This window comes from Terrapene carolina, unplaced genomic scaffold, assembly GCF_002925995.2.
Source record: "Terrapene carolina triunguis isolate 2854851 unplaced genomic scaffold, T_m_triunguis-2.0 Scaffold838, whole genome shotgun sequence".
NCBI lineage: Eukaryota > Metazoa > Chordata > Testudines > Emydidae > Terrapene > Terrapene triunguis.
The window spans coordinates 5,561,660-5,585,875 of record NW_020665189.1 but is presented as its reverse complement, the minus strand read 5'-3'; the positions used below and the strand labels follow the sequence as shown (position 1 = coordinate 5,585,875).

The following is a 24,216-nucleotide window of genomic DNA, read 5'->3' as shown; positions in this document are numbered from 1 at the left end:
CCTGAGTGCTAGGGCTGTGTGCGCTGGTTTGTTGTTGTAGGGTTGCCGGCCTGAGTGCTAGGGCTGTGTGCACTGGGTTGTTGTTGTAGGATTGCTGGTCTGAGTGCCTGGGCTGTATGAGCTGGTTTGTTGTTGTAGGGTTGCTGGATCACAAGCTGGCATGTTTTTAAGTTCCCCATGCTGGCTTTCAGAGGTGGCTGGGAGCAGCTGTGCCCATGTGTCCCTGGGATCAGTGCACTGTTGCTCGGTGTTGCAGGGTTGCCCGTGGCTGGATGGGTTGTGTGCAGTGGCCGGCTGCATGGCTGGCTTGTTTGCCATTGCAGGATAATCTGGGGGGAAGCAGGGAGGACGGGGAGTGGGCAATAGAATAACAGCACCAAAGCATTTGGGCTAAAACAGGAACCCCAGGAGCTGCCTGACCTTTGCAAACAGCTCTAAATCTGATAGGGTCAATCTGGGGCCTCCCGACCTTGACAGCGTCCCCTTTAACCCTGGCATCTTTCCAGCCTGCTAAGCTGCCCTGTATAAAGACCTGAATGAATGGGTGCGTCACATGACACTTAATGCTCTGGCTGAAACTAAGCACCTTCTGACGGAGCCCAGATGACACACTGTGCCGGGGAACTGTCGGGGGGTGGGGGGGGGATGGGCGGCAGGGGGGTGCATGTCTTCTTTCGTTATAGAGTTATTTGTTAATTAAGGTCCATGGTTGCAAAGAGAGGAGTAGGGTCGTTAAAAAAGCCACGCGGAGTAAGAAAGGGGGTGAACTAGCCAGCACAGGGCAGCGACCGTAGGAGAGCCACTGATGCTCCTTGGGGTTTGACATCCCCTCAGGAAGTGGGGATGGGGCCCCACAAAGTTGACACACACAGAGCGTGGCCTGTGCCTGGGCAGTTCCCAGCGCCTGCGGGGAATTCCATGGAGCTCCGCCCACTTGGTTCTATGCTGGATCAAGGCCATCAGCTTGAAAACTAGACGTAGCCTGGAAAGTCCTGAGGCCCCTCCCTTCCTTTATCCAGCTGCCCCTCTCCTGCCCAGTGCCTGTGAGAGCCCTGCCCCCGAAACACCCCTCGCCCCATCACAGCTCTCCTCTCCCTGGCCGGGAGGATGGACAGGGCTCCCTGTTGGTGCTGTAACTCAGATGGCCAGAGGAGTCGCTGCGGAGGCCCCTTTGTTTCCCAGACACACTCCTCAGTGCTGCTGCCAGCCTAAAGGCCAGTCTCTTGTGGTCGGCAAGCCAGCCGCCTCAGACACTCCTGCCGCTTACGGCGCCTGGACCGGCTTCCTGACTGCGACAAGAGCCGCCATTGAGTTTGTTGCTGTCTTTGTTTTCCTCCCTCTCTACCTCTCCTTCTAGTCTTCTTTCTTTCTCATCCTGGTTCTTATATCTTCCCTTCCACTATCTTGCCTCTCCCTTTGTGGAATAGCCACTTCTGGGTGTATTTTTTTTTTTTTTTTTTTTTTTAGCTCTAAGGGCTTACCTCCCCAGGAAAGCTGTTCTGGAAGACGGTTGGTTTTGGTGCTGGGGGAGCAGAGGGAATGGGGCACTGGTCATGTGTGAGGTGTGGTCACGTGTGAGAAGATGGGCAGCAGCAGGCGAGCTGGGAGGTGGGGAGGCTGTAGGGGAAGGAGCTGCAATAGTCAAGGCTGTAAACAATGGGGTCACCATCACTGACAACCTCAGGAGAAGTCAACTGATGCAAAGACCCTGAGACAGAGGCTGCACCACCATGGAGCTGGCCAGGGTTAGACTGAATGCTCAGCTATCAGGGATAATGAAATCTGGCCCATCACAATCCACTCAGAGAAGCTAAATGACCTACCAGAAGTCTGTCCCACCCTGCCGTTATCTCCTCCAGCCCTCATGTCTCCCCTCTCCCTCCCCATTGTTTTTACTTGGCAAGAGGGACTTATTGTTCTTGCTCCAATGAGGTTGGTGCCTATAGGTAACCACCTCTCCTTCCCCACAGGTTTCATCTGTATTGATCATGGCTGTGTCTTCTGTGCCCATCAAGAAAGCGGGTAGCAAAGGGGGTTGCCTCACTGAGCCATGCATGGATTACACCAGGGGTAGGCAACTTATGGCACACGTGCCGAAGGCGGCACACAAGCTGATTTTCAGTGGCACTCACGCTGCCCGGGTCCTGGCCACCGGTCCAGGGGGCTCTGCATTTTAATTTAATTTTAAATGAAGCTTCTTAAACATTTTAAAAACCTTATTTACTTTACATATAACAATAGTTTAATTATATATTATAGACTTAGAGAAAGAGACCGTCTAAAAACGTTAACATGTATTACTGGCACGCGAAACCTTAAATTAACGTGAATAAATGAAGCCTCGACACACCACTTCTGAAAGGTTGCCGACCCCTGGATTACACTTAATGCGAGAGTCGAATGGGGTCAGATGAAACCCGCTTAGGCGATACAAATGGGCCTGCTGAAGCTGGGCATGCACACACGCGTACCCATACATGCACGTACACATGAGATGTGGCCATTGTCTTTGACCGGGAGCAGATCCCATGCTTGGGAGAGGCCGGATTCTCACTCCCCTATGTGATCTCACAACAGCTCAGATGCCAGTAAACCTCCTCCAATCTAGCAGTCCTTTGTAAAACCATTTATGATGAGCACCTAAAATCATTCTCCTAATTTCATGCTTTGTAATGACCATCCCTTATCAAAAGATACTGTGGTATTGTCCTGGGACTGATGGGCTCACTGACGTCAGGGTTACGCTAGTGTAACTCCATTTACTTGTGTGGAGTTACTTTTCATTCACACCGGTATTATTAAGATCAGATCACTGCTGTTAGCCATAGTGCAGAGATTTTCAACCTGTGGTCCAGGTACCCCAGGGGTCCGCAGACTATGTCTAAGATGTCCAAAGGGGTCGGCATCTCCATTTGAAAGTTTTTAAGGGTCCGCAAATGAAAAAAAGGTTGAAAACCACTGCTGTAGCATTTGGGCCATTACCGCTGCCCATGAGAGAGGATCTACCTTTGTAAATAACTGATGGAGACACATATTGACCAGCGGGTAGCTATACAGAGACATACAAGACTGACAAGAATGGGAACTGTTAAGGTGCTGGCTGGGATAGTGTTTTTTGATTATGCTGACATGATATGGTAATGAGTGTCGGTCAATAAGCTGTATTCAGTGACCTAAAGATGCAAGGTTCCATATCCTATAATCAACCCTTCCCCACAGGGCATCCATTTCATTCTTTGAATGTATAATATTTACCCTGATTGGTCTGAACTACAGAGAACTTGAGATCTCTATTTTCACATGGGTGTCTTCCCTTTCCATGATGAATGTTCTAACCCAGACACTTCCTAGCAAACAAAACACTGAGGCACGATTCAGAGGAAATGTCAGGAGTGGCGAAAGGTGCCCTAGCAAAGTCGTTTACAACTGAAACTTCTGGCGATTGCAAATGTGAGCTGAGCATGCCAGTAAAACCAGGCCTGATTCAGTGCTCTGCACAAGTCCTGCAGATTTCCGTCTAGGCAGCATGTCTGTGGCCTTGAGTAGGCTTCCTGAATGTGAACACAAGAAAGAATATCTTTTTCCTTTTCCTTTACTACATTAGGCCTGTTGAGATCAGAATCCCCAAACTGAGTTTAATGACAAGTTCCTAAAACCCACGTTCCTGATTGTGCAGGGTTGTTAATAATCCCGTCCCGATGTTAGCCCTCGAGTCCTAGCCAAATTGCAAGCTGGGTAATTACATTCTACCTCCCTACGTTACCTCTCCAGCTCCAAGTGCAGGTGGGAATCGGGCTCGCTTCTGGGGCTGAACTGTTGCACAGTGTTGCAACACCTGCCACTTTCCACCCCAGAGGTGGCTGCCTATAGAGAAGAAGCTGCTTAATTGGAGCAGCCTGCTGGACAGCCTGTTATCCCAATTATGGAGCCGTCCTAATTATCCGAAGACATCCCGCTTCTAAGCTCAGCAGGGGTTGTAGCCACCGGATTGTACGAGCTCTGAAGCGCCTAAGCTCCACGCCTGTTCCTGGGGAGCTCAGAAGCCCAGCAGGGACTGGGGGTGCTGGGGGAGCAATCCATTTTGTATTCAGTGGGAGCATCTGCCTCCCAGATAAACAGTGGCGCTATCAGCCAGCACTGCTCACTGGGAGGAAATCAGCTCCACTGGCTGTAGAAGTCCTGACTGCCCGTCAGAACTGGCATGTGCTGCATCTAGACACATCTGCATATTGCATACAGCTTCTATGGGCCAAATCAGCTCAGCCAAGTAAGGGCTGTAGCAGGCCCTGGATGCTCCCAAGCAGGGACGGTTGTGCTGCATAGGCAGGGAAAGGGTGCAGAGAGACTGGCATGGGTGCTGTGGCAGCCTCCTCAAATTACCCCAGGGGGCAGGGGAAGGATCTGGGGCTAGTGCCGATCTACAGTGATGTGGATGCAATCCACCTCCCGTGTTTGGCAGGGGTGCCACCCTCACTTTGCAGAGTCCCTTGTGCAAGGCTTGTTCACGTGGGGTTTGCAATTGGGGGAAGAAGATCTGAGCTGCCAGTCTGCCAGTTCTTTGGGCACCTTTAGGATGAAGGGCCTTGTATAACTATTCCGTGGGGCTAGCGTCATGGTGCTTGATCTTTGCATGTAGCCCTTAGCACTGATTCACCGAGGCCATAATTGGCTCTGCGCCCCCTTGTGCCCGTGCTGGATTTGTCTGTCCCTGTTTGGCTGCGCTCGCCACGTTGGCTTCTGTTTCCAATGTGATGGCCAGGCTGCTCCTGGTGTGTTGATTTGTGTGGGGGTTGCCACTGCTTGCTCCCAGGAAGCCCTGTTTATGGCCCCCAGTCTGCATAGATGCATGGATGCACTTGAAATTGTAACACACGAGAGCTGAAGAAGGGTAGGAACATTTCTCTCATCAGTCGCTCCATTTCCCTTACCTGGCTGAGCTGGGAGATCTTCCCTTTCCTCCAATGTGGTCTCCCGGCACACTGATCCTGCCATGAGGAGATACCTCATGGGGCAGGGGGGTATCTGCAGAGGCTGCCACAGCACCCAGCTCATGCTGGTCTCTCTGCACCCTCTCTCTGCCTGTGCAGGAGAACCATCCCTGTTTGGGCGTATCCAAGGCCTCCCACGGCCCTTCCCAGACTCAGCTGATTGGGGCCCCAAGAATGTTGAGCTTGGGTGAGAGTTACAGGCTGGGTGCTAGCTGCTCAGCACGTAGGTGTGCTAAACAAGTGTGACTTCCACACCAAGGGGGTGGTGGAGGGAGGGGCAGCAGGAAAAGCAGTAACAGGAGGGCGTAAGATAAGGAGGCTGGGTGACTTTATCTCACATCCTCTTGTTAGATGCTTTTCCTGCTTCGCTCCCCTCCGGGCCCCTGGCATGCCAGTTACAGGCGTTTTTGCAATAAAGGTGCGACACCCCAGAGTGCTGCTGGAGAGAGACTTGCCTGGGACCCACTGACTCCAGCAGCGGCGGTTATGGCTTTGCACGCTGACTCAGTGCCAGATTGGTGCAAGATACCCTACTTCATCCCTTACGTGCATCCTCTCACCATCCTTTATGTCACTGCTGACTTTGGCCCATAGATTTCCATGGGATCTGCACCAGTTTACCTGAGCTGGTCCTGTCATTGCTGCAGCAGTGCTAATATCCTACATTTTAGCCTTCTCCATATCTCAGGCCCACCCCTTCTAGCTAGCCAGGATCCCCCTCCCGTTTACTAACATGGGGGGAGGGGACAGGGCAGCCACAATGCCCTGACCCCTGGTTGTGACCTCCAGGCTGAAAGGCTACATAGCTGCACATTACATTACAACATGCAAGCGCTGAAGAAAGGGATAATAGTACAGTGGTAGGAACATTTCTCTTATGAGTCAAGGCATTTCCCTTATTGGGGTGAGATGGGACCTCTTCCCTTTCCTCCAGTATGATCTCCCGGCGCACTGATCTTGCCAGGAGGAGATACAGATTTCACTTTAGAGCTGGTTCCGCCGTGGCTGGGTGACTGTCCGTTGGCAGAGAGGTCATGTAATGTGGGAAGACTGTATGATCCTGTATTTGCAAGCCTCTTCCCTTTAATTACTGCAGGCCCGCAGAGAGATTTAAACACTCTGTAGCTGGGTCAGGCCATGCAGTCATATTGAATAAGATGTTCGCTGCAGAACACCTAGAAGAAAGGGAGGAATGACGGATAGACAAGAGCAGGGAGAAGCGTGCCAAAGAGATAACGCAGCTGTCACTCTTGGCGCTGGGAATAATCAGGGCTTGTTGGTTTAAGGCAGATGAGACGCCACATTGTGACGCCAAATGGGCCAGGCTGGGCGGGTTTGTGTGGCTCAGGCCCTGAGGCAGTGGTGGGGGGGCATTGTCAGAGCAGGGGTGTTATCCACCAGTGTGCCTGGGTGGGCCATGGCCCATCCACTTAGCATCCATGCCCACCCCCGCAGCCCCGGCTCTGCTCCGGCCCCAGTGCTTACCCTGCTCCGCCCAAAACTCCAGCTGGGAAGTGGAGTCGGAGCGCAGGGGCTTAGCCCTCTTCGCCTGCCTGGCGCTCTATCCGGGGAAAGGGGTCGGGAGCTTGTCCCGCTCCGCTCGCCTGCCCAGCGCTCCATCCGGGGAGCAGGGTTGGGGCACGAGGGCTTGGCCACTGGAGCACCGAGCGGGTGGGCTGAGTGGGGCAAGCCGCTGTGCCCCGAACCCACTCCCCGGGTGTGTGCCTCGGCCCCAGGGGGCTCCTGGCCAGCGTGTCCATTGCCCCACGCAAGGCCGGCTGGGGACGGTGGGCGGGAAGCGGCCCCAATCCCTCCTGCTCCCCCTCCCCTGCCCCCTGTCATTGCCCACCCACCCGAAATCAGGGCTCACCCAAGTGTCCCGTCCTGCTACGCCACCTTTTCTGAACAGCTGGGCAGGAGGTCATCATGGCCCTTGGGCACCACAGGTCGGTTCTGATAGGCCAGTGTGGATAAAGTGCTGTCGGTGGGAGCTGCTGGGCCTGTCCAGTGGCTGAGACCCCTGAGGAGGGCCATGGCCAGCCTCCAGCTCAGGAAGCGACAGCCCCGTGGCTCTGCAGCCGGCTTGGTGGGTGGCATGTGGACTTGATGCCCCTAAGCTTTTCTCATCTAAAGCCTGATTACTCTGGCTTTGTGCCTGTTGGGTGCGGGGGGCGAACTTTGCACTAATGAGTCTCCCTGCAGCCAAGCTGGGCCCTGACCTCCCTGTTTGCGGGAGCAGGTTGGGCCTGCGGAATTTGCACCAGCACATTTACCCCCCCGTAGAATGGGTTGTGGGCACAGGTCTGAGCAGCTCCTCCTCCCACTCTCCTCCAGCTGGGCGCCCGGCAGGCGAGTGCTCTGACTTGTGCCCGCTGCGGTATTGCAGTGACCCAGACACGGGAACTACCCAGGGGAGGCCACCCTTCAGGAAACGTAGCCGGGCGCTCAATGCTGAGGGTAGCAGTACCAGGACCGCCTTACACAGCAAGTAGGAACGCAGCTGGAGGCAGTGGGGCTACACTGGTGTAGGTGAGATCAGAATCAGGCCCATGTGGCCATAGGAAGCTTCTCCGATTGGTTTTGCTGTCTGCAGACTGGTTCACTATAGCAGGGTTTTCAAACTGCATTGCATCGTGACGCTCTTCTGACAACAAAAATTACTACACGAACCCAGGATGTGGGACCGAAGTCTGAGCCTGCCTGAGCCCCACCACCCTGGGTGAGGGGGGCCAAAGCCCTGCTGCCCTGGGCAGGGGGCCTGTAATCTGAGCCCCAACACCCAGGGCTGAAGCACTCAGGCTTCAGCTTTAGCCCTGGGCCCCAGCAAGTCTAACACCAGCCCTGGTGACCCCATTAAAATGGGGTTGCAACCTACTTTGGGGTCCTGACCCACAGTTTGAGGACCACTTCACTAGAGGGATTACACCAGCTCAGTGTAGGCCAAACCTCTGGGGTCTGCTATACAGCACGGAGAGGGACGTTCTCATCACGGGACGGTCTCGTCACTTTCCTGTCTGCCTCCCAAGGCAAGCGTTCATTCTTAAAAAAAAAAAAGAAGAAGAAGAAGAAGCAATCCCCCCTGCAGCTCCAGGAACTCCTCGAGCAGCAGCAGCGCTCGGGCAGTGATTGAGGACACGAGAGGGAGTCAGGCCAGAAACACAGACTGACCCATTTAGTCGCTGCCTGAGCTGGGTGAGACAAGGGAAAATGAATCCGCATAAATGGTGAAAACAGAGTAGATTGCCGGGGCCTGGTTCTCTTCTCACACCAGCTGTACCCTAGTGCAATGCCATTGGGCCAGTCCCTGGCTCTGATCTGGCAACCTCAAGTCCGGCATTAAGAGAAATCTGTCTGTTTGGGTATGTGGCTAGGAAAAAGAGGGCATGGACAAGATGCCACTGTGTCTGACTGATCCTCAGCTGCAGGGACGGCTGCTGGGGATGTGGGAAGGAAATAGATTCAGTGGTGCTCTAGGGACCAGGCTAGCAGCCTCAGAATCAGGGCAGCACAAAGGTGACTTAAAGCCACCTTTCCTCACTTCACGGACCTGTGCCGAACACTGCTCAGCTGGAGGAGAGGATCTGGGCTGCTGGCTTCGGCAGGGTTCCTCCTCATTTCCCCCAGTGGGAAAGGGGAATCAGATCCTTGGCGCATTAGCAGTGCAGGGTGCTGCTAGTCAGCCAGGCCTGGCCGTTCCTTTGAAATCCATGATGGTGACCCTTTAAATGTAACAGCGTAGAATAACTGATCCCAGTCCAGGTCCGTGCCCTGTCGGTTCATTGTTAGTGGAGCTGAGGCTTTCATTGCAGGGAGCTGGAGAGTGGCTTTGGAAAGCACAGTCGCTTGTGCCACTGCTAACTGTCTATTGTTTTCTACTTCCAGAGCCGTATGTTTTGTACCAGCACCGCAGATGATGTCCCTGCACTGACGTTGCCCTGAAGACTCCTGCAGCAGAGTTGGAAGGATTCCCCTGTTGATTATAATTATTTCAGTTTTTGGTGGTTGGTTGGTTAGTTGCCGCGGCGAGTGGGGTTTGGTTTTTTGGTTTGGTTCTGGTTTTTTTAACACCATGTCTAATTCTGGCGCCCCTCAAGACGCTGGTAACAAGCCCAACATGTTGGACAGAAATAACCAAGAGGACTCGCAACCCCCCATCAACTCCGAGAGGAGGAACAAAAGTGGGATCATAAGTGAACCTTTGAACAAAAGTCTTAAGAAATCGCGTCCGCTCTCCCACTACTCCACCTTCAGCAGCAGCAGCTTGGTAAGCGAACATTCAGAGAAAGGAACCTCCTTAGCTAATGGCAATGAAGCAACAACTGTGGATAAAAGTCACTCTACCTCAAAGCACAAAAACATCTCTAGTATGCTGAGCAAATCAGACAGGGCGTCAGAAATCTCATCAGAAGGACAGATCAGCCTACAACAGTTTGCTCAGTCTACAGATATGCTCAAAAGAGTGGTACAGGAGCACATTCCTTTACCAAATGACCACGGGACTGGTATCTCTGATATGGAAGCGGTCTCAGCTGCAGAGACAATGAACAGCCCATCTGATTTTCCTTACCTGGGGGCTTTTCCCATAAACCCAGGCCTTTTCATTATGACCCCTGCTGGCGTGTTTCTGGCAGAGAGTGCGCTCCATATGGCTGGCTTGGCAGAGTACCCGATGCAGAATGAATTGGCATCTGCCATCAATTCTGGGAAAAAGAAACGGAAAAGATGTGGCATGTGCCCTCCGTGCCGAAGACGGATAAACTGCGAGCAGTGCAGCAGTTGTAGGAATCGCAAAACTGGCCACCAGATTTGCAAATTCCGAAAATGTGAGGAACTCAAAAAGAAGCCGTCTGCAGCGCTGGAGGTAACTGGCTGTAGTCCGACATCCTAACCTTTCTCTTGGTCTGCTGTCCTTTGGATGGTGATAGAGATGATAAAATCCTGGGGCTTTTTTCTTCTTCTTAACAATTCCTGCCTTTAGCATCACACACAAATTGTCAGCGATCCCCTCATGCTGATCGACTGTATTCTGATTAGTAATTATCAGTAATATCATCTGAAATAGGTTTTGCCATGATGATTACAATCCTCTGTAGATTTGTATCCTTTCTATTGACTCCTGTAGGGGCTTTTGAGTTTTATAACAGGGGGAGTGTCTCACTATTGTACCTACCAGCTAGCTAGCCATTGCTTAGTACAATTCCTTGAGCCAGTAAGTGAATCATGGGTTGAGAGCCTGATCCAAAGCCTTCTGAAGTCAGTGGTAGTCGTTTCGTGGACAGCAGTTGGTTTTGGAGCAGGCCCTAAATTCTTGGCTTTTCATGGCAGGTCTCAAGGCAGTTACCCTGCCATTATCAATCCGTTAAACCTGTTTTTCCAAACTAGTGTTCCACTGTAAGTCATTAGTTTGCCCCTTGTTCTGAAAGGGAAGAAACAGGCTGTGGTTAATTCCTATGAAAATGATTGTGCTGTGTGCAAATTGTTAGGGGATGAGCTCTTGAAAGTTGGTGTGATCAACTGGGGAATGGCCACTTCATTTGGGAAACATGTCCAGTGCTGAGACAACCTAAGCTTACCTAGGGCTAGATTCTGAGCTTGATGACACCAATATGAATCCATTGAAGGAAGAGGAGTTACTCCAGATATACACTGGTGTAATTGGGAATGGAATCTGGCCCCTGATCTTTCCTTTTTTTATGTCTGGACTGTGGGCCAGGTCTGATAGGCTTCCTCAGTGTCCAGTACCGGAGCGTGCTGGGTGTCTCCTGGGAGCTGCTGCCAGCCAGCAGAATCCAGTGAGAATCCAGGGTGCTCTGCTCCTTTCAGGATTGGGTCCTTAATCTTTACTTGGGCAAATGCTCTTTAAGATCACTGGGAGTTTAGTCTGAGTAAGGACTGCAGGATTCAGTGCTAGAAAAGGGCTGCCCGAACATATCCCGCTGGCTTGTGAAGCTGATTCCTGATCGAGTGCTAGTGCAGGGCAGATGGGTTATTAATCTGGAGCCCATATGCAAGGCAGCATGGATTGAGTTATCAGACGTGCCTGAAATTCAACCAGAGCCTTGTGGAGCAAGGTCAGAACTCAGTTGTTCCCAGTAAACTTCAGCTTAAATTATGTGAAAAGTTAGGCGCATACAGTGCCTCTGGGCATGTTTCAGACATGAGATGACAATGAACTACCGTGCTTTATTAACGCCAACATGTATGCATCTATTCACTACTTTATCCATCCCTTAAATGAGGAAAGGTCAATAAAATTGGGGCTTGGGGGAATCCCTGGCGTGGGCGTTTTGTATCATCAGATGCTCTTCCCATAAATCTATCCCTGTATTTTGGCTTTTTAAAATAAAATCTCCTAGCCATGGGTGACCAGGGCTTCTGATGTTCAGCTGTGGAAGGACAGTTCACCCGCGGTCCAGTTTCTCGCTTGAATTTGAAATCCCAGAAGACCTGTTGTTTGGAAACGTTCTGTTGACCAGAGATGTTTTCTGATTCCCATGTGTTAGTTTTGTTTTGGTGGGGATGTGTGTAGCACTTTATAAAGCCCTAGCACAAAAGCGATGTAGGTAGCAACAAAAGCAATCCCTTGCATGTCAAAGATACAACCTTGACCTGGAAGAGCTGTGTGGATACGAGGGAAATGAATCTCCCCGCTGCTCCTTGAGCAGAAATGGCTAAAGCGTGAGTGAGTGTTCTGTGCTGGGAGTAGTGATCACTCTTGGCTGGGCTGAGTCCTCTGAACAAAGTCCTCTGTATATTCCATTTAATTCACGGTCGATTTTTGGTAGCTTGACCACTGCTCAGGCTGTGTGCCTTCCTCCTGCTGCTGAAGATTGCTCCTGTGAAGCCAACAAAGGTTAAAAACACCTCAACCTCAGCGGAGGCAGCAAGATGTTGTACCAGGTTGCAAGGGTATTATGCAACCTCTGACGTCTTCTGAAGGAGAGAACTTACTGTTTTCTAAGCCACGTTCTAAGTTTTCAATTAGCATCAGATCTGAATGAATAGTGAAGGGGAAAAAAATCTATTTGGGCGGTGGGGGTAGGGGGGGACCGGTGTCTTTCAAAAACCGCTGTATTGCTAAATTATATTCTTGTTCTAATTTGCTGAGTCAGTGATCTGGAAAAAGGGAGAGGGGAAAAAAAAAGTTCATCTCTTCTGAAGAGTCCTAAAGCAGGTCAATTGATTCCACAGCTCACATTAGGTTGAAGAGGGTTTTCTTCCTGCAATATGAGTTATATGGAAGTTAAATTGCATGGGAAGCCCTTCGAAAGCTCACCCGTTTGATTTGTTTCCTGTTCTACGGCTGACTGGGAAATCGGACTTTTAATTTATGATTTGGGGCCTCTGAGTGGACGAGTCACTTTCTTTTCCGAGTGAATTTGGAATAACGCATAGATGTAGGATAGGTGACTGAACAGGAATTCCAGATGTGGTTAGGCGCATAGGCAGAAATGGATTGATAGCTGTCATTGGCTCTAAAGTTTCAGGTAAGATTCCATCCTTTGGAGAACTAAGGAACTTTCAGTCACCAAAATAGGGCAAAACCTCAAATGCTGTACATTTATGGCCACTCTTTCCATGACGTCGCCCCAGAAACTGCATTCTCATTCACACTTCTCACCTAGTTTGCAGTCCATGTGCGTAGGTAGGTGAAGACAGAGTGGCAGACTGTGAGCTGTGCCAGTGGGAGATGCAGTTCTCATGCCCTTTAAGGCGATCCAGTGTATTCTTCCACTCACTGGAGCCTGGTGGAGCTGAGGGCTGTGGACACTACAGATCTTAGCCTCTTCTGAAACTTTCATTATTTATCTCTTTCCTGATGAAAATATCCTCCTCTTAGACTTTGTCATCTCCATAAAGTCAGACAAATTTGGGAAGTCACCTGTGTTTCGGCACAATTTATTGGTGATTAAATCTTCACCAACTTCACCTGTCACCGTTGGCCAAAGCACTGCAACAAATTCACGCAACGTCACTGTGTCCTGCTCAGTTTCTTGGCTCGATAGCACCCCCTGGAGGTGGTCATGACTCCTGTTTTGAGAGCAGAGGCATTGCTGATGGTCTCTGTGCCCCAACAGCTGTTTCTCCATTGCTGGTGATGGCTAGACAAGGATGTGTTGTCCCGATGTTATTCTTGTGTGTCCCGATGTTATTCTTCAAAAATCTCTCAAGAGCCACACTTCCTCCCTTTCTGATCTGGCTGGGCAAACACTGGAGAACAATATTCACATACGCTCATTTGAACGAACTCTGTGAATCCAGTTCAACGGCATCCATAACATTCTCTTTTAATTTTTGGTGACCTTTGGGCACCTCTGCCTTGTACAAGAATGTGTGTGGAAGTTTCAGGTCTCTTGTGAATACAAGTGCAAATATGTGGCCATCTTGAAATCTCTTTGAGTCGCCTCTCCTGTTGTACAAAAGGTTCTGTTATCCAATCAGGGAACAGAAACAAGACCATGTGACCTAGATGACCATTCACACATGCCAAAGGGCAAATAGAGAGAGGGAGTGAAGGGTTAGAGATCAGCCCATTGCCTGGGATATGTTCATTCACGGTAGTGTTCAAACAGCTCTGAATAACAACCAATCGTAAAAAGCCTCCAGCTCAATGCCTGGTGCACGCAGGTCTGATTCACTGCGACCTGAAGTGAGTTGGGCTCTGCCCAGGCACTGTCTTGCTCAATAGATGAGTCTAAGCACTTACATGACTCATTCATCATCTTCCTTCTCTATACAGAGCCCCATCCTGAGAGGGGTTGAGTACGTACTTAGCACACACAACTACCGTGAGGAGTCAGGGGTGCTTGGCACCTCTCCAGATTGGGTCTCTTATAACCTTTCCAGACTCATCTTTGACCTGGAACTTCTTAATTTTCCTGATCTTTCTAGCACCTGTATTTCTCCAAACAAAGCCCTGAATTGGCCTTTCAGATCGGCACACCTGGCCCCCGGTTCAGTATTATCAGCTGAGCTGCTCCAAACGTTATGTTCCGCAGAGCAGGCTGAATGCTGGAGGTGAGGGAGGCCCCTGGGATCTTGGCACTTTAGGTGCCTCTCCTGCCCATGTAGAAACCTGGGCCTGCTGTGCACTGGGAGTATGTCCATGTACCACGGGTCAGCATGGCTGTGCACTGCCAGGCTTCAATTCGGGCAGGCAGCCCCTCAGTCCAGAGCCCTTAGGAAAGAGGCAATGCAGGGCATGGGCAGTATGTTTAAAGGCGTATCCTCACTAAGAGACACGACCTCCCTGACTCCATCCATCTGTGGCCCCCGTGACTCCTCTTGATTGCACTGGTGTCCCCAGCAGCATAAGGCCCGTGTGGGGTGTCAGTGAAAGTCAGTCCCTCTGGGGGGTGGGGGGAGGAGTCATGCACCTCCTGAGCTATCTGTAGAGTTGGCTTTTGGGACCCTGGTAAGCTCATGGCCCAGGGCTTCAGAACCACATTGGTCCCCTGTTTTGTAAGATGACCTTAATTCGAAGGGGTCACCAGCTGTCTGAACGTGCTGGTGGGGGCTGTGCTAGCTCTGCCGAACAGAGAGCAGCAGGTCCAAACCCAGGGAAAGACCTGCCATGCCCCTTTTGCCTGGCCACCAAGTGGTGAGATGGAGGGCAGTAGCCATCCCTAGCCATAGGAAGAGAGAGTAGGTAGAAGAAAGCGTTTGGGGAAGGAGGAGAGAAAGATGGAGACTAACGTCCTGGAGAGCCCCCAGATCCTAGTGCCAGGCTTGGCTGTCTGCTGCTTTTCGTAAACTCAGCCATGCAGTGATTCTGGGCTGCTGAGCACGAGGCCTGGGTTTGATCCCACAGCCCTGTCTCTTGCCCTCTAGGCTGATAGGGACTGGGAGCGATGGGGTTGCTCAGCTCCTAGTGAGTGGAACAACTTCAAGCCACTTGGCACAACTCCTGTGGCTGAGGCAGGGAAGGCATTAATAGGCTCCAGTCCCCGCTAGCCTGCCCTGGTCAAGGAAGGTTACGGTGGGATAAGGCCCTGGTGGTTGAGGTGGGGAGAGGAGAGAGAAGCTTTTCCAGGAGAACTCCCTCCCGATAGCCAGCGAAAGGAGCAAAGCTGTGGATAAAAATATCACATTCAGTCTTTACGGTGGCATAAAATAAACTCCATCTCAGCATCGCCATTACCCTCCCTCTGCATGTCAGACTGCCTGAGGGACGGGGAGCCGCTAGGCCATGTCGGAGGAAGAATGAAAGGGCAGGAAAGCTCATTGCAGCTGCACCCTGGCCTCCCACACATAGTGAATGAGGAACGAGGAAGTACCAGCCTCTGCGCATGGCCAGTACTTTGGGCTCTTCCCAGGCGAGGGCACCTCTCTTGGCTTGACATGGTTGTACCGTGGTTTTGTGGCCACCCCATGTGCGGTGATAGAGTGAGCTGTCGATCACAGCGGGGGTGAGGAGCAGAGTGCGTGCCCAGCATGGCTGTCCGTCACCTAAAATAACCCCTCCCTGTCAGTTCAGTGACTCTGCTATCAACAGCCACGTCGGAACGGTCTTGGCCAACACTTCCAAAGAGGGTTGCTGCTCTTGCAGTTCGAGCCATAGCATGGGCAGGGCCATAGACAGCAGGTGCCGGGCTCCTCTGATGCCATCTGAATGTAAGAATGTAACATAAGAACAGCCACACTGGGTCAGACCAATGGACCATCTAGCCCAGTGTTGTGTCTTCTGACAGTGGCCAGTGCCAAGTGCTCCAAAGGGAATGAATGAAAGGTCTTTTGCAAAAGATGTTTCTTCTTGAACTCCTGGCTGGGGCCCAGGGCTAGCCCTGCTCCCAAGGCAGTGCTCGCTCCTGGCACTGTTGACCAGATACGTCGCTAGCACAAAAGCATCTTTTCCCGATTGCTCTTTTGCCTCCTCCAGTGATTTGATTGCAAATTGCAGAAATTGTTGAAAAACAATGATTGTGCCGTGGTGCTCACTCAGCCTCCAAGATAAATTTGCCCAGGAAATCAGATGTGTGCTATGAGCAGGCGGGACCGGCTTATCGTCTTGTGAGCAAGCCAAAGCAGCTTGCTGTGGGCCTGACCCTGCACGGTGCTGCGCACCTTCCCCTCCCATTGCCCGAGACCTGTCTCTGTTTTACGCAGTCCCCATGTGGATGGGCCTGCTCCTGAAAACACTGTAGTCGTCATCACTGTCTATGCCATAGGTAGATCCCACCAATCCAACATGCAGATGGGCACAGCACATCTACACAGCAGCATCAGGAACTTGTTAACTGGGTTGGCCTGACCACAGCCTACCATGTTATCCAGCCACGGTTGCACCAGTGGATTGTGGGACAATCTGGGCAACTATCTTATAGGTCCTCAGCTGCTAGGGCCAGAGCAGGGCATTGTGGGGGGTTTCACGTGGGATCCCCTTGGACACAGGGAAGTGGAACTCACTAACCATTTGTGGGCACAGCAGAGGAACCACTCTAGGTCCCAGGTAGTGCCTGGCAGTTGTGCTACTGCCCTTCTTGTGAGCATGGTCAGAACGCAGCACACCCACATGGCTAGGCGTCATGCTGTCATCACGAGTAATCTCACAGCCTGGGTGCAAACTCGCAGAACATCTGTGGTTCTGATAGGCCCCTCAGAGCTTCCATACTTCCTGGGTTCAGCTGCCGGCGGGCCCCTGCTCTGCCTTGGCAGTACCATTGCCTTCCGCTCTGGCAGGTGGTATTTCTGTCCTGTATTGTGCAGCTATTTGAGTGTTTGCATTTGGATGGAGCTTGAGAAGAAGAAAACCCCCATCCCCAAAGCGGGGTGAGTTGTGGATAGAGGAAAATGCTCGGTCCTTCCTCTCGAGGCAACTTTGAAAATCCCTGGTGGCACCTGAGCCTCAAGTTGGCAGTTGTCCAGGCTCTAGGACATAAATCCAGTCCCTGAAGGGCTCCTGTGCATGGGCAAATCCTTCAGTTCTGGTTTGTCTGTCCTTGTATGGCAGGGAAGACGGTGCTGCTGAGCTGGCCTCTGGCAGGGTGCAGATTTCCTTCCGAAGCTGGCAAGAGGGGAGCCAAACCCCGAGGTCCACATCTACAGAGGAGATAAAACAACCCAAAGTGACTTTGCCCATACAAACACTTGCACGCACAAGTGTTCGGGCTAAAAGGTGTGCGAGTTTTGCACACACCAGAAGTTAGTTGCACAAAAATGGACACTGTGCTGAGGCCCCTATGAACATGCAGCCCTGAGTGCCTGCAGCTTCCGTGCCAGGACTGCTCATCATCAGCTGACGCTTTGGCATTCCCCATCGTGCTGACTTGCTGCTGCTGTAAGCAGTCTCCCACCAACACCAGTGCCTGGAAAGTCCTGGGCAAAGGACACTGGTTCTCAAGAGACTGCACCAGCCTCTTCCCTGAGCCTCCTCCATCAGTTTGCCTTTTGGCGCTGGACTGTTGAAGTGCTTTTCTTAGCATCCATCTCCTCCAGCAGGAGATTAGTGGAGTCAGGGAAGTGTGCATGGACAGGCAGCTACCTGATTGAGGGTTTATGGCAACATAGGAATTGCCCTGCTCGATAAGCCTATTGGTCCATCTAATCCAATATCCAGCCCCTGGCAATAGTTCCTATCTGATGCTTCAGAGGAAGGGGGGAAACCCCAGCTGCTGCCCCTGGGGACAACCCACTTAGATCTGATCAGGAGCCAGTGTTTCCTGACACCTGTCCCGATTCTTCCTTGCCTGCAGGGATGGAAGCAGCACTCGTGCCATGTCAGGATGGCCGTAGAGTATTTTGTGGTACATGTCAGGCCCCGCCGGGTTTCCTATAAACACTTCTCTGGAAAAATACCACGGCTTCCTCCTGGGCAAAAAAAGAGGGTGCAGGAGTGGAGGGAGGGGGGCTTTCTGCAGGGCAGGTTGTTCTCCCCCCCTCCCCTTTGTCAAGCCTTGCCAGAGGCTGGATGTGTTTGCGCCAGTGGAACCAGTTTGGGGTGAAGATGGTTGTTCCTCACTAGCCCATCCTGTCCTCATCCACTTGGGTGCTGCTGCAGCACTTCATAGTTGTCCTGGGGGAACCCGCCGTTCCCCATCAGTAGCCTCAGCCAGCTTGGCTATGCAGGAACGGAAGGAGAGGGATTTAACTGGTACATTTGGCTCCTGCATTACATCTCCACCAGCTCAGAATCCCTGCGCTGCCCCTGGGGAGTCCTACGTGCTAGCAAGTTTCATCTGGCATTGGTAAGTTTCCTGTCTTGCTGCCTTTATAGCAGGCAGTGCCTAGGATAAGCCTCCTGCCACTCTTGAGTAGGAGATCTCCCTCAGTATCCAGGCTGGAAGACCTGTAATCCCCGGTGAACACTCCTCTGTCTTGCTGTGTATCATTCACCAGTGGGTCCTCAGCACAATGTGAGCTTTGAAAAGCTTTCATAGTTCAGTTCCCTTAGCTAATGCTGACTCTCTGGCGGTCTCTTCTTTAAAGGGTGCAACTCAAAACTGGTCTCTTCTGATGTCTGTTAGTTCTCCCCATGTGCTGTGATACGGTGGATTCTCAGAAGGGTCAAGCCAGGTCTGAACTTTGAAGCAAAACCCAAGGTGATAGTTCAGGATACCCCGTGTGCAGCGCTCTTCCCTGAACATTGCTAGTGCTGCCATTCAGAGGTGATGTAAACCAGAGGACTTGACCGTTTGTGGCTGCTTAAAGATTCCATGGTGCGTTCTGCAAGAACCGGGGTATTGGCCCCAGTGTCCTAGGTCGGATCATTAATTTCTGCCAGCTCACATGCCTTTTGCAGTTTGAAATTAATAAGAACATAAGAACAACCATATTGGGTCAGACCAGTGGTCCCTCTAGCCCAGTATCCTGTCTTCCGACAGCGGCCAGTGCCAGGTGCTTCAGAGGTAATGAACAGAACAGGCAATCATCAAGTGATCCATCCCCTGTCGTCCACTCCCTACTTCTTGCACTCAGAGGCTAGGGATGCTCAGAGCATGGGGTTGCCTCCCCGACCATCTTGGCTAGTAGCCATTGATGGAACTGTCTCCTGAATTTATCTAATTATTTTTTAATCCCAGTTATAGTTTTGGTCTTCATAACATCCCCTGGCTAGGAGTTCCACAAGTTCACTGTGTGCTGTGTGAAGACATTCCTCCTCTCTTTCCCATCAAACCCCGTACTAAGTACTGGAATGGTACTATACACTAGCTGCATTCCCCGGACACTACATAAATGCAAGGGACTGCAGTGTAAAGCTGAGCTCTTGATAGTTTGTCCTTTTAAGTGATCGGGTTTAATAAAGGTCATGTGGTTCAGAGGGTAAGGTCTCCGACTGGCAGAAGACATAGTTCTAGTCTTGACTCTGTTGCTTATCTTGGGCAAGTCCCAGCTTTCTCTGTGCCACCGTCTCTCCATCTGTAACATGGGTGATAATGCTTGTGAGCTCTTTGGTAAAGCGTGTTATCATTGAACAGAAAACACTAGGTATTATCATTTAAATGTGGATGCATGCGCCATGATTCAATGCGCGTGTTGTTTGACAGGTGCCCAGAAAGGCCCGTTTGCATTGCTCATTTCTGCCATCTTGGGCTCTGTCCCTCGTTTTCTAATTTGCTGATTTCCCAAAGTGCTCCAGCCTAGCCTGTTTTTGAATGGCCTGAAATGAAGGGGAGGTTTGGGGCAGGCTCAGCAATCAGCATGAGGCTAGGGTAGCTTTGTAAAAGAAAGTTACCTTGCCGTGCCAGCTGCACTGGGAAGGCTGGCCTGGCTTTTCTGTATCCGACTCAGTGGAAGCCGGACATTGTAATCTACATCAGACACAGGGGAAGTAGGAGCTTGTTCCATTGTGTCTGGAACAGTAAGTGGACGGCTGGAACAATCACAGAGCTGTTTTTCCAGATGCCCTTTCGGAGCAAGCATTCTCTGTAGCTCCTTCCCTCCCCCGGTCTGTTGAGTGAAACCCTTCTAAGATGAGCCCTTGTGGGTGGAGGAGATATCCTTTTCCCAGGCAGGCACGCTTCCTTTCTTCATATTAAAAACCGATGTCGCAGCGCCAGGTCAGGCAGTTCTCAGGCACAGTGAGTTTGTTGGGTCTCAGCTTGGTGCCGAGCGGTCCTTTTGTCCATATTACAACCGTAACCTTGTGGCTTCACCCAGCGGGAAACGAGGGTTGAGGTGCGACCTGCACTGAAAGCCAAATAATAACCGTTCTGCCTCTGGTTGAAAACAAACCTCCCTTTCTGTCACTGAAGATGTGTGTGGTAGCCAGGCAGAGCTGTTGAGAGTGACTGCCCGGTGAAATGCTGTTCATTTGAAACGAGAACGCTAATTAGTAGATGTCACCTGAATCTCACTTTGTAAGGAACTGTTTAAAAGATGCAGCAGAGATGCGGGGTTTGGAGAACATGATCCAAGGTATTAGCTTCAGTTACTAGCCCAGCTGATTGTTATGAAATCTGTGTGCGGATGTGATGGAGCAGACTTAGGCCAACTCTTTCTTTTCCTGCCTTTAAAATGCATCATTTTTTTATTAAAGCGCCTACAGGCTGAGTCCGCACTAGGGGATTTCCCTGTAGTGGAGGATGGCAGCAGCTGACCACAGCTTCGCTGAGAGCACAGACAGGACCCGTGCTCCAGAAACGGGGGCTGAACCTGGCTCTGAGCAGGACTGGCAGTGCCCGCTGAGTTTCCCAGGCTAGAGGAGGCTAAGGAGAACTTTTCACAAAGGCCTCTGGGCCAGCATGCTCACCAGTTACTAATGTGCAAACACAAGCCCAAATTCTGAGGTATGCTGAGCCTTTCTCAGTGGGCCCAATCCTGAAGCCCTCACTTCTTGCACACTCAACCAGACTTCTCCCTGAAGTGAATGGGAGTTTGCCTGAGCAAGGCTGGATCCTGTCTCTTGGGGGCCAAATTTTCAAAACCGGGTGGCCTAAAGTTAGGCTCCTTAGAGCCATTTTCAGGACTATCTAGGAACAACCTGTTTTTCAGAGGTGCTGAGCACCTGCAGCGCCCATTGATTTCAATAGGATTTGATGGGTGCTCAGCACCTTTGGGAATCTTGTCATTTGGATTTAGGAGCTTGACATTAGGCAGCTGGGTTTGAAAGTTTTGGCTCAGGATTTGGCCCACTGGTTGTCAGGGGTGGTGAGCTCCATTCCAGATCGTGCCTGGGGGCTGCAGGGTACGTCAGGCAGTCGCCAGCCTTCCAGGATGGTGGGAGTGACTTAGTGAAGGCAGAGCTCCCTGCACCCTGGTACAGTGTAGCACTCAGGGCCCCTTAGCAGTTGCTGGCTCCCTTTGTGCCCTAATCAGCAGACAGACAATGGGATGGTTGAGGGAGAAGTGGCTAGCCTGAAACAGGAGGAATTGTGCATTGTGTTTCCAAAGGCTTGTGCTCCAAAGGGGGGAGTGGGTTGATCCCCTACATTAAGCTATTCCCTCCCTCCTCGCATTACAAAGCAGATATTTTGTCTCCCATCCAATACAGATTTTCCTCTTTTGTGTGGACTTTTCTTTCTCTTTTTTCCCCCCACCAAAGGCTGCAACTGCTAAGAGGCGTAAGTCTCCCCCGCAGGACAAGTCCAGCTGTATAGTAACAGAACCCCAAAGACACTGAAATGTGAGTGCAAAGCGTGCCCCAGCAGGGAGGGCAGTGCACTCCAGACAAAATTTGCATGTTGTCATATGTTGCTTTTACTTAGCTGCTGCCTTTAATCAACTTACCAGTTGATTGTATTAGCATTACTGCCGGCTAATACCTCTTTGACAAGGTCCCTAGTATAAACATGGTGCTTCTTGGGGACCCCCTCCCCTGCCTAACAGCCTGTACGCAGGGCCAGATTTTGCAAACCCATCCTCATTTGGGCTTAAGCGGGACCTTGGGCTGGGATTTCATCCTTGAGGAGTAATGGGACTGATTTCACAAGGAAAGATTTCTGTGACCGGCCCAAGGGTTGTGTGCAGAGCAGACGTATTTAGTAGCAGTTGTGTTTCCCACATGCACCTGACTCTTAACGTGTCCCTGTTTTCTTTTCTCTTTCTTTCCAGAAGGTGATGCTTCCTACAGGAGCTGCATTCAGATGGTTTCAGTAGGAATGAGAATTCCAAAGCTCTGTCATCCAAGTGCAATGTCACTGCTTGCTTGTGTTGTCTCAGGCAAGGAATTTTTTGGCTGAAATGAATGGATGCACCTGTGTCTCTTTAGAACCAAAAATATTTTCTCGCAGATTTCATTCCTGTTTTTATATATATATTTTTTTTGCGTTTGTTTTAACATCTTCAAGTCCTAGTAAAACATTTAACTGCTTTTCAAATAATAATAATAAAAAAATGGATCTGTAAAGTACCAAGACTTAATAGACAGAGTATGGACAATCAGTTTCTTTCTGTGTTTTGGTGTTGATGTTGTTTATGTGTGGAAGATGCAGTTCTTGTGTAGAGAATGTAAATTTACAGTAACCTTTTAAAATCTAGTTACTAATAAGCACTACTGTAATTTAGCACAGTTGTTTAATTACACCCTCATTTATAACTTTTTATTTGATTATTTCCCATCATAAAATAGAGTGGATAGTTTCTAGAATGCCTCAACTTCATGTTTATAAATGAGAATATGTTTAAAACGATGTAGTATCCCTTTTCCTAACCATTCACATATGTAAGTTTAACCAGCAAGAAGCTTGGTATTAAAGATGAAAGAAAAATTGCTGCAAAATGGGCAGTCTTGGAAAAAAAATCATTGTTAGTTTATTAATATAGAACAAGAAATACTGCATACAGGGAAAACAAGATCCTAATTGCAATGGTTTACTTATAGAAATCATTTTTATAAACTTACTGAAGTTAAAAGAAAAATAAAAAAAAATTGCAGGACCTGTGCTGAAGCAGTTCTGAAAGCTAATATTTCTCTTATGTTCAAATCCCCGTTTCTCCAGCTCTCTCTACATCAGTAAATTGAAATGCTGTTTGTAATGTTTTAGCGATCCAGGCTGTTTTGTGAATAAAATGAATGCATGTTTTGTGTCATGATTTACATCTCGTTTTTTTCTGTCCATTTCTGTTGCACGCAGTTGTGAAAAAAAAAACATAAAAAAATGTCCCTTTTGAATATGTCACTTCTTGTGTCATGGCATTTTCCTAAGTTTGCCTTTCTTGGCATTCAGGGTTTGGGGTGTATTTTTTAGTTTTTTTGTTTTGCTTTTGTTTTTTATCAGCAGATTAAAAAATAAATAAGTGAATTGTAAATGTTTGCCAGTGCAAATGGAGCAATCAATCATTTTTTCCCTAAGGTTGCATATGTTACATTTTTAACTGGTTAGCTGAATAGCACATGTTCTGCAAAATACATACTGTGTTAAATCTGGGTTTGTTACAATATACTTAGGAGTCTAAACTAAACTGTGCTAGGCTTGATCACTAGAATTTTCATTACAGGTAGCATGTGGACAACCAAACTACAGACTCCTTGGAAACTGATGTAGGGTTGTTGGTAGTGGTGAGTTTGTTGGGGAATTGACAACTTTTACCAAGCGATGGAATCGGCACTGCAGTCCCTTGTGTAAATTGAGGCCAAATCTGATTGGAAGTGATGGGTGTTATTTTCAGAAGCATTCAGTGTTTGCCTAGAATTCGCCTCCCACTAGGTAACCATTGGCCACAATGGGAGTAGAGATGCTTCAACACTGAGTGTGTTGACAGCCCCATCTTCATGGACATATTGTAACATGTGAATGGTGCATTTCTGAAAGAGGAATCAAATGAAATAAATGGTGTCCAACCCATGAGCTTTCTCATTTTTGCCTTTGGCCCTTTCCCACCCTGCTTGGGTCCAAAGCCGCACGAGGAGCAGGACTGTGACACTGTTTCTTGGGTCCCTTATCCCAGATCTGCAGATTTGGCAATGTATGCTGGGGACCTGATCCAGCTCCCAGTGAAGTCAATGGGAAGGCGGTCCTTGACTCCACTGGGAGTGAGATCTGGCCATAGCAGTATTGCGCTGATATTTTTTTTCTTTCTTCCTTCCTAACAAACAGCTGCACCAAGGTCTCTCCTCCTTGCCATTGCAGTTTGCGAGGTCCAGACATTCACAGCTATTTGCTGCAGGAGCAGTTCCCAACCCAGCCCACCCATAAGTGCTCAGGCTTTTCCAATGGTGCCCAACACATTAGGGTCCCGAGCCCCTGGTGCCATGGCAGGAAACACAACGGGCTACAAGTCTGAATGCCACCACTTGTTCAATCTCACCGTATTTAATCATATGAGTCGTTTGGTTAAAAACGATCTCCCT

The 24,216-nt window shown here is 50.1% G+C and overlaps 1 protein-coding gene across 3 annotated transcripts in view; it reads left to right on the top strand.

Annotated features, from left to right (window-relative positions):
• Nucleotides 1–23,925, top strand: part of CXXC5 (CXXC finger protein 5) — a 99,561-nt gene extending 75,636 nt beyond the window's left edge. Inside the window, exons 2-4 of one of the 3 annotated variants that reach the window (XM_024193994.2) lie at nt 8,871–9,849; nt 21,469–21,549; nt 21,978–23,925. In XM_024193994.2, the coding sequence (XP_024049762.1) occupies nt 9,058–9,849; nt 21,469–21,546 (870 nt within the window). In that variant the 5' untranslated portion in view covers nt 8,871–9,057 and the 3' untranslated portion in view covers nt 21,547–21,549; nt 21,978–23,925. Of the gene's footprint in view, nt 1–8,870; nt 9,850–21,417; nt 21,550–21,977 lie in introns of all 3 variants that reach the window. The other 2 variants (XM_024193993.2, XM_024193995.2) reach the window with 2 other exon arrangements.
• The last annotated feature ends 291 nt before the right edge of the window (nt 23,926–24,216 follow it).